Source organism: Saccopteryx leptura, chromosome 6, assembly GCF_036850995.1.
Source record: "Saccopteryx leptura isolate mSacLep1 chromosome 6, mSacLep1_pri_phased_curated, whole genome shotgun sequence".
Lineage (NCBI taxonomy): Eukaryota > Metazoa > Chordata > Mammalia > Chiroptera > Emballonuridae > Saccopteryx > Saccopteryx leptura.
Genome location: NC_089508.1, coordinates 41,078,821 through 41,088,337, shown reverse-complemented (window position 1 = coordinate 41,088,337; position 9,517 = coordinate 41,078,821). Strand labels below are relative to the sequence as shown.

Here is a 9,517-nt window from a genome sequence, read left to right as displayed (position 1 = left end):
CAAATGCATTTGCAGTGGGCTTCAGTTTTACAATTGGAATAACTAGATGCATTTTTTTTTTCATTTAAAAAGATACCTTGAGATTGGCTCTCAATGTTAATTTATTTTTCATATGTGGTATTCATTGAACAATGAAAAATACCATGGAGATATTTTACGTATTAAAAATAAAATCTTCCTGAAGGTTCAGGATTCTGATTCACACCTTTTCCTCACCTTTAAATAAGCATTTATGTGTATTAAGATCATGGCAGTTCTTGAACAGCACGCTGTTTGGTTTAGGTAGGTCATTTAACAATATACGAAGTTAAAAGTATGGGTACAGTGTTATGGATTTAAAAGTACATGTGTATGCATATATGCCGTTTATGAAAACTTTAGAAAAGGATGTCTTCCTGGGAGTTGAAAGCCACTAGAGCGGGAAGTCTGCTGCAGGGAAGAACAAAAGCATGGCTGCGCGATAACATTATCTCGGCGGCAGCAGCAGCAGCAGCAGGAGGCTCCGAGGGAGCGTTGCGGCGACTGTCTTGTCTATTACACTGCATTTTTATTAGTGACAGCTTCCGTTATTCTGTCAGCTCAGCCGACTAAGCTGTTCCTCGCGAACTCCGTTAAATGGGAGAAGAGAAGACAGAAAGGTAAATTGGCCCCAAGTCTGGCACTCGGGGATTTATTTCTCTCCTTTGGGGTGGGCTTCGCCTCATCTTCAGGGACGTAGGGGAATTCCAGGACTGCATTTAACCCAGAAACCCGTGCGTCCTATTAATTAGTTGCTACGCCTAGGGAAGGCAGTGAAAGGCTTAATCTTATTTTTTCAGTTGGGGCCGACAGAGCAGGGTTGGTTGGTCAAAGCTGCCTGGCCAGTACACACCAGCCCTGGACCCTTCGGGGACCTCAGAAGCCCCCACTGGCCGAGTAGAGGTCAAATCAAAGAGCACGACAGCAGGGTGCCCACCGCTCCTGTCCGCGCTGTCCGCAGCTTAGCTTCTGAACGACCACCGCTAACACTGCAAGGCTGGAGGGCGGGGTGGGGGCGGGACTAGGGGCGGAGACAAAAAGACCGAGACACGCGTCGGGAAGTGTAGTTCTGCCAACCCCGGGAGCGTAGGGACCGGGTCTCTGCTTGTGAAGTTGAGACTACAACTCCAAGGAGTCTGCGGGCTCGACAGGGAAGTCCATGCGCAGTGGGCTCCACATTGTATCCTATCAGTGGAGGAGAGGGTGATGTCACCTGCGAGTTGGTAACCTACGAGCGGCTGTGAAGGAAACTGTTTAACCGGATCCCATTGTACCCCGACCGCAGAGCCGCCTTTCCAGCATGCAGGGGCTGCTCAGGTAAGGGTGATGCGCCTCCTCCCTCGCTGCACTCATTCATTAAGTGGCACCGCGCGGTGGCGCGAGGGTGGGCGCGCTTCTCCCGGCCGGGCGCTGGTTTCGCGGCGCGCCCTCCGGCTGCCTCTCCGGAGCTCCCGGACCAGTAGGTAAATATTAAACCCGTCCTTCAGGTTGGGTCTGGGTGGGAACAGGACCTAGATAACTCCCGGCTGCCAAACTAGATTTGGGAAAATGGCTGCAAGCGCGGCGCAAAGCAAAGCGAACCCAGAGGAAGACGCCCCCGAGGATGAGGGTCCCTCCCTCCTTTCTTTCAGAGGCTCTCGGATGCCAAGAGAGCCGGCAGGGTACCAGGTACAGAAGCCTTGTTGCAGTCACCTGGGGGCTGGGGCGCTAGGGGTCGTGGCCTCGGCTGCGGTCGCTGCTGCTGTCCAGAGCGGCTGGCCGGGGAGGTTCCGAGAGGGAGAATCCTGGGGCGTGGAGGATTCGGAGGTCGCGACAGGGAAGGAGGGACTTTGAGCAGAACCCGCACTACCCTGGCATCTTCACTTTATTCGAAAGGGATGGGCTAACTGTAATTCAGGGAAAGTTGTAAGCTGAAGGTTTCAAAAGAGAGAAAGGCAGGGAAACCCGCGCTGCGGAAGAAGCAGGGGGTGTTGGCGGACAGCGGCGAGGGGAGGCTGCGCGGCTCGCGGACCCGGTTCCAGGCGCCGAAGAGCGCTCCTGCATCCCGTCCCTCCGAGGAGGGCGCATCTTGGTCCCCCCTGTACTGAATGCTCCCTTGACAAAGAGTACCTGAGCTGGGGGTTTACCTGGAGCCCTGGGGTGGGAGGTGAGAAAGCAGTGGGGGCTGTTGAATAATCTAATGGTAAGGCTCGCTGTGGGGCAGGAGGGCTCGCCAATCGGGTTTTCCCAGCTGATGCCGAAAATCCATCTGCTTGTGATCAGCTTGCTCTCGAATTGAGGACGTGCGCCGAGGCCCAAAAACTCTGTTAAGTCCTCTGGATTTCCTTTCCCGTTCCTAACACTCTTGTTCTTTCACTTACTCGTCGATCAAACCCTGTTAATGGCTCTGTTCTCAAGTTGCTCACAGCCTGGGTTTGGGGTGTTCTGGGCCTAGGTATAGATAGATACCTACGGCCTATTTTCCCCAGCCCCGCCCCCCTTTGCCCCGCTGCCATCTCCATCTGCAGGTGAGCATCAGGAGCAAATACCACCTTTCATCGTTTTTGCTGCCATTATACTGGTAGTTTCTTGAGGCTGGAGAAGGACCTAGTGAATTGAAGCGGAGTTTGTCTGCAAGATGAATCTCGTTGCCATGGCGACTCCTGCCGTCGGAATCTTAACTGCTCTCACTGCTGTTTCAATTCGATGTGGCTCTGCGGGCAGCTGGGAGGGAGTGGCCAGTGAGTGTGGTCAAATGCTCGCCTTGGGCCCAGCTGCTTTCTCCTCCTCACCGGTTTCGCAGCCCAGGGGCTCTCTCCATTTTCGTGTAAATGGCTTGGACACAGTTCTTAGTACTTTCCCTCTCATAGTGCCCATACCTCGTCTCTTGACTTCCCTCCCCAGAAATAATTGTTTGGAGTCCTGAGCAGACTCTGAAAATTACAATGGAAAGATCTCTTTCCCCTTTCAGGCTAGCAACTTCATTTTTCTGTACTGTGTAGTATAGTGTTTGAGGTGGCTTTCCCAAGGAGAGATCTCTCTATTCTGCTTGAAGAGAGCTCCTTGGCCACCAGCAATGATCCTCAATTTGACCTAGGTGCAACTCAGAGTTTTTAGTGACAGTTAATAACTGAAATTGAATTCTGAAAGGCACTGCCAACCCTTGTGGCTCTGATAAAATCTAAAAGCTTGCTTAGAGGATGCAGGCCCTTAAAGGGAAGCGTACTGGGCTGGGATCTAGGAAGCCAGCCTTATCCCACACCTATGCTGGCTGTGTCATTACTGGCTACCCACTCTGAGGTTAACCTTTTACCTCTGGGGTCCTCTATCATGGATGATGTGGGGAGAAGGGTACAGAAGGTTTCCTAAAGTTGATTCTAGATATAAAAAATCTTATGACTCTAAGATGAACTTGGTCATTGTCTTTTATTTTCCTCAGAGAAATCTGAAGATGAGAGTTTAAACCCAGCTTCTAACACTGTGGCATTGAGTTACTATTTCTGAGCCTCAGTTGTATAACAAATAACATGGTGAGTCTTTTAAAGTAGACGAGGCAGCCATGTTACTATTTATAATATAATTTCTAATACTACTATGTACTATTATCCCAGTATCTGGACTTTTATGTTAGAATTAATTGTTTAGGTTTTGCCTTTTTTGAATGCAGTTATTTGCAACTTAATTGCATTAAGTGTAATTGATTACACAAATATTTATTTCCTCTTCTGCTTTCATTTTATACCAGGGTATATTATCCCACATATTGCTATTAAGGGGGAAAATTATATATCTGTGGGTGTCTATGCATGTGCATTTGTGTGCCAGTAAATGTTTGGGGATGTACCAGGTGGTTGACATACATCAACTCGTTTTAAGTAGATAGATACTTCCCCAGAAGGAAACGGGATCAGAAGTTGTCACTTACTTTTTATTTTTGTCCAAGATTAACACGGAGTGAAACAAAAATCTCCTTTATCTGTTTCCCTATAATTCTGACACCCATTCCAATGTATGGGGGATTTCCTTCACTCTTCTAAGTAAGAGGCCAGTGGGGGGCGGGGAGTAGGCATACAGACAGAGTCCGGCATGCTCCCGACCGGGATCCACCTGCATGCCCACCAGGGGGCGATGCTCTGCCCCTCTGGAGTGTTGCTCCGCTGCAATCTGAGCCATTCTAGCGCCTGAGGGGGACGCCACGGAGCCATCCTCAGTGCCTGGGCCAACTTTGCTCCAATGGAGCCTTGGCTGTGGGAGGGATAGAGAGAGAGAGGAAGGAGAGGGGGAGGGGTGGAGAAGCAGATGGGTGCTTCTCCTGTGTGCCCTGGCTGGGAATTGAACCTGAGACTTCCACATGCCAGGCGGATGCTCTACTACTGAGCCAACCGGCCAGGGCCTCATTTAAGCTCTTTGAGGACAGGGTCTTTGTCTTGTCTGTCCCTGTCTCTCCAGCATTTCAGTCAATGCTTATCTCTGTAGGTACTTAATAAATATTTATGGAATTGATATCAAGTAGTAGAGCCATGATTTGGAGATCCAAGATCTTTAGTCTTTCCACTGATAGTTCTGTCACCAATTGTAATATTCCTCTTAGCATTCTGTCAAGCAGTTTCATCTCGGCATAAACCAAAACCTCTGTAGCATGTGACTTCAAGTATAACACGCCTTCCATATGTTTGAAATAGAGACATAATTTGTAATCATTTGCTTTTGGAATACGTTCACCCATATAGAATTTTTTACCCTATAATTTTTTCTTTTAATTTATTGATTTTAGAGAGGGGAAGGGAGAGAGAGAGAAAAACAGAGAGAGAGAAAGAAACATTGATGTACTATTCCTCCTCTTATACATCCATTGGTTGACTTATATGTGCCCTGACTGGGGACTGAACATGCAACCTTGGCATATTGGGAAAAGGCTCTAACCAACCCAGCTACCTGGCCAGGTCCTCTATAATTCTAAATATAATTCTTACTACCCCAAATCAGACATTTCTTGATTTCTCTCCATTCTACTCTCCTTGGCCCAGATAACTTTCCCAGGAGGTGTGAGACAGGAGAACAGGGAGAGACACCAAGACAAAGATACCTAGAGGCTTTTGCCAGGTCACCAGTGGCCCCTGGGGCACCATTTGGGTAGAAGAGCTAGACACTAGTTCTCTCACCTGGGATGGGGTTGTTCCTTAAACAGGATCAGTTGTTCTCTGGGCTGCCTGAGCTGAGAGAGAAACAGAGTGGGAAACATTTGTCCAATATTTGTAACATTCTGTTTCCATCTGGTAAGTCGGGTTGTGTGGGTTTTCAGAAGTATAAATTAGTGAGGGGGTGTGATAGTGAAGAGGGTGTGGTGGGTCATGTCCTTGGATGGCGCTTACAGGAGCTCAGTGAGTAGGTGCCAAGGAATTTGAATCTTGGCTTTCTTGCTTTGTGGACACGCTCTGGGTGTTAAGAATGTGTGTGTTGTGTCTCGTGTGGTTTTATTTGAGCTACTTTGTTTAGAAGGCTGCTTTTGTTGTTGGTAGTATGGTTATCAGAATAAATAAGGTGTTTTCCAACAAAATATAGTTAAGATTGAGGATGTTTCATTTTGTAAATATTTGGGGGAAGGTATTAAGAGTGAGTGGGTTTGGTTTGAGAATCTTGAGTTATTCTGTGAAATCCCTTAAGTTACAGCTGTTGGATCGGGAAAAGAAGCTTTTCCAACAAAGTTTGATAGTGCTGAGAACCTTGGGTACTTGGTTCGGGAAACAATCGCAGAGCTTGTAACTTCTGTGGGGCCCTCCCTGGCTTTGTTGTGCTCCCAGTACTTCCAAGTGTCAAAGTGTATCCCTTACATTGCAGGAAACAAAGCAATTTTGCCAAGTTACATTAGCAAACTTGTTTAATGTCCAGAGGGGGCACCAGTCAAAATGAAAGTTCTTCTATTTTGTTTGTGCTTTTTCTTTGAATGAGTGTGGACTACTGTCACTTATTTGGCATTATGTATTCTAACTTGGTAATGGAGGGAAACTTCCAAATAAACATATATTTTAAACACTCATAACATCAGTTTTTAGTGGTTTTCCCAAGTTGAGAGGCAACTGATAGCGCGGGTAACATTTAAGAAATCAATAAGGAGAGCAGTTTCCGTCTGTTGGCAGGGGCAGAGTGGGGCAGGCCGGGCCTGAAGATACTTCTCCTGAAGTTATATTCACTTAGCAAGTGTACTGTCTCTTTATGTAGGTCGTGCAGAGAGTGGCCGGGAGCCGCTCATAGGGATTGGAGTTGAAGGATGGATCTGGCCCCGCCCTCCCAGCTTACTCCCTGCCACCGCTTAGCATGCCCACTGCAAGAAGGACAGATCCAGATGAGATGCAAGTTGATTTTGGTGACCTACATTCCACTTTAGCAGACTATTTCTGCAGGGAAAAAGAAAAAAAAAAAAAAGAAACAACTATTTCCCTTTTTATTTTCTGGCATTCTTTCCACTGTCCTAGGAACATAGACCTGAGCATTCAGAGTGAGTTCACATTCATAGTACAAGTGTCGAAAAAGGAGTTAAGTGAGAAAGCCTAGGAGCACAGCAGCAAACACACAAGCCGCCCTCCCTGCTGAACTGAAGTTACCAAATACACCCTCAGCAGCTCTGGCGAGCTGATTTTCCTTGTTGATGATTAAGCACGCCTGGTTTTTACCTCTGCCTGGGAACTTCTGCAACAGTGGCTCCCTCAGCCTTCCATTCTCCGTGTGCTTCAGATCTAGCTGGCATGCCACCACTTTCAGGAAGCCCTCCCTGTCTACCCATTAGCTTTCACCAGCCACCTCTGCTCCTTGCTCCTTAGAGCCCTGAGCCTGACCACACAGCTTAACACTGACAGCTAATGTGGTTCTAATAGTCAAGGTATGTGAGGTGTTTACCTTACCTTGTGCTAAGCCCTTCCTAATACTTTACATGAGCTTAACTATTGCCTCCTCACAACTGTATAAAGAAGGTACAGTACTATTATCACCATTTTATAGGTGAGGAAACTGAGGCATGAAAAGTTAAGGAACTTGCCTAGCTCAGGTCACATAGCTGGTAAGGAGCAGACGAGGTCCGGGACCCAGGCAGTCTAGTTCTTTACACCCTACCCTCTCTTCTTGCCTCTAGTTTTCCTATATATTCTTTTCTCTCCATCATTTTGGGGGAACTACAACTACCTTTGCATTTCTTAATTCTGACACAGTACTGGGTCAATAAATGCCGGTTTGATTAAGAGTAAAAACGATTCTACACATAACGGTATCTTACGGTCTGATTTTTTTCTGGAGCAGAAAATATTACAAGAAATTAAAAACATTGCATTTGCTTATTTGAGTGATAAAACTTTCAAAGTCCCTCCTGTGTGCATGTGAAGGATAGGCAAAGTGTTTGAAACAGGAAATGCTCTTAATATTCCAAATCTATTTGGAGCCTGTCCAGCGTTAGACCCTCTTTATTAACTGAGATAACTTTTCAGTAGGCTGAATCCCTTATCTGAAGAAAGCCTTTCTTATCCAGAGCAGGGCCACCAGAGCCTGCCTTGAGAGTTAAGACTCCCATAACTTCTTAGCTTCCCTCTTCCCTGTTGTCTTTTAGCATAAATTGTAAAAGCTCTTTTGAAAAGAAAAGAATGAAAACTTGAGCAGGAGTCAAACATGAAATCTGATATTGGCTATCCTTAGATACTAAACTAAGCCTCCCCCTCCCCTTACACACACACCTCAAAAGAGAGACTTTTATTTATTTTTACAGTGGTGCAAGTTTGGTGCCCAATATACAATTGCAATTCTTCTAAACCATAGTCACTATTGTGAATTAAATGTGGAAAACTAGGGAAGTAAGTTCAATTTCCAGTGTAGTTGGTGTGATTTCCTGACTTACAATAGATCTTTTCCTTTTGGCTTAAAACTGGATATTGTGCCACTTTGATAATATTTAATGAAGACAATTCACTAAAACACAAACCGTGTCATTCAGGGAAAGAATAGGAAAGTGTGCCCTAATAGCATAGTGCAAGGGAAGGAAAATAAAAACAAAAGACTTGTTAGTCATTAAGTTACTCAAACATAATATTCATTCACCAGACATTGATTCCAGAAACTTTTCATTCTTTTATTCATCTTGTTACACTTCCTAAGTATGTCATTCACCTTTAGTAACAACCTGAGCTCATTCTGTTCTATATATTGCACCAGGATTGGAGTTGAAGGTTACTTGTGTTTCTGCCAGGTACACAATTAGGGTCACCTATTAAATAGGACTTTGTCCTTTCATTTCTAAAAAAAAAAAAAAAAAAAAAAAAAAAAGGCTGTGAAGTTGGCTAATGTTGCCCATCTGATGGACTTTCTGAATTTAGACTTCCAAGAGTAGATAGCCCAGATCCAAGCATTGGGCATTGTCTGGGCAACAGAGATGCCCATCTTTTGTTTTTGAGATGGGTTCTTATATTCTGGCTTGTTGGCTAAGGTCAGTTTGTTACTGACGTACAAACCAGGTCAAGGGCATGGGTTAGCTTTGACTTGTTTGGAGTCACAAACTGTACCTGTAATCCTAGTCAACTTTTTTTTTTTTTTAAACTCATCATGCTCTTGGCTACAAAATAGAGTAGACAGTACACTGTAGATACATCAGTGCATGGCCATCATCACTACGGACAAAAATGATGTCATATTTTAAAATGAACTGATAGGGGTCTTAGTGTTTTCAGGCCCCATGAGTTAGGGGCAAGGCTTTGCTAACTTTGCCACAGAACCGTATGCTTCTGACCGGTGTCCACCAGTGAAGGGCACGTCAAGACCTTGTCAAGGCCCCATAAGCCTCGGTCTTTTCCCTTTTGGGGAATATGACTGAAGTCATTAGAGTGTGTTAGTGCCACATCTGGGCTTCACTCTTCTTTCATGAAACTTCTGCAGATATGCACTCTAGACAAAAGCATGAAGGATGGTGGTCGTATGTGTCTAGAAGTAAGTTTGTATTTGTTCCATAGAGATTTGGTAAAACCAAGCAGTGACATGTCTAGACACAAACTAGAACCTGTAGTTCTGTGACACGGTTAGACTCCGGGCCCTCCTAAATGCTGAGAATTTATTACAAAATATTGTAAAAAGTTAAAGAAAATGGTATTTGATAAAACAAATTTAACCATTTCAAGTAATTTTTGCATTCTCTACTTTATTCTTTTTTTTTTTTTTACAGAGAGAGAGTCAGAGAGAAGGAAGAGAGGGACAGACAGAAAGGGAGAGATGAGAAGCATCAATCATCACTTTTTCGTTGCGACACCTTAGTTGTTCATTGATTGCTTTCTCATATGTGCTTTGACCGTGGGCCTTCAGCAGACTGAGTAACCCTTGCTCAAGCCAGTGACCTTGGGTCCAAGCTGATGAGTTTTGCTCAAACCAGATGAGCCTGCGCTCAAGCTGGAGACCTTGGGGGCTTGAACCTGGGTCCTCTGCATCCCAAGCCAACGCTCTATCCACTGTGCCACCGCCTGGTCAGGCTCTACTTTATTCTTAATAGTTGGTA

The 9,517-nt window shown here is 45.5% G+C and overlaps 1 protein-coding gene across 4 annotated transcripts in view; it reads left to right on the top strand.

Moving 5' to 3' along the window:
• Positions 1–1,039: 1,039 nt before the first annotated feature.
• DAAM1 (dishevelled associated activator of morphogenesis 1) overlaps positions 1,040–9,517 on the top strand; it is a 168,401-nt gene continuing 159,923 nt past the window's right edge. Inside the window, exon 1 of one of the 4 annotated variants that reach the window (XM_066388082.1) lies at positions 1,040–1,335. Coding sequence is in view for 2 of the 4 variants with exons in the window: in XM_066388080.1 (XP_066244177.1) it covers positions 1,567–1,686 (120 nt within the window). In the remaining 2 variants the exon portion in view is untranslated. The other 3 variants (XM_066388083.1, XM_066388080.1, XM_066388081.1) reach the window with 3 other exon arrangements.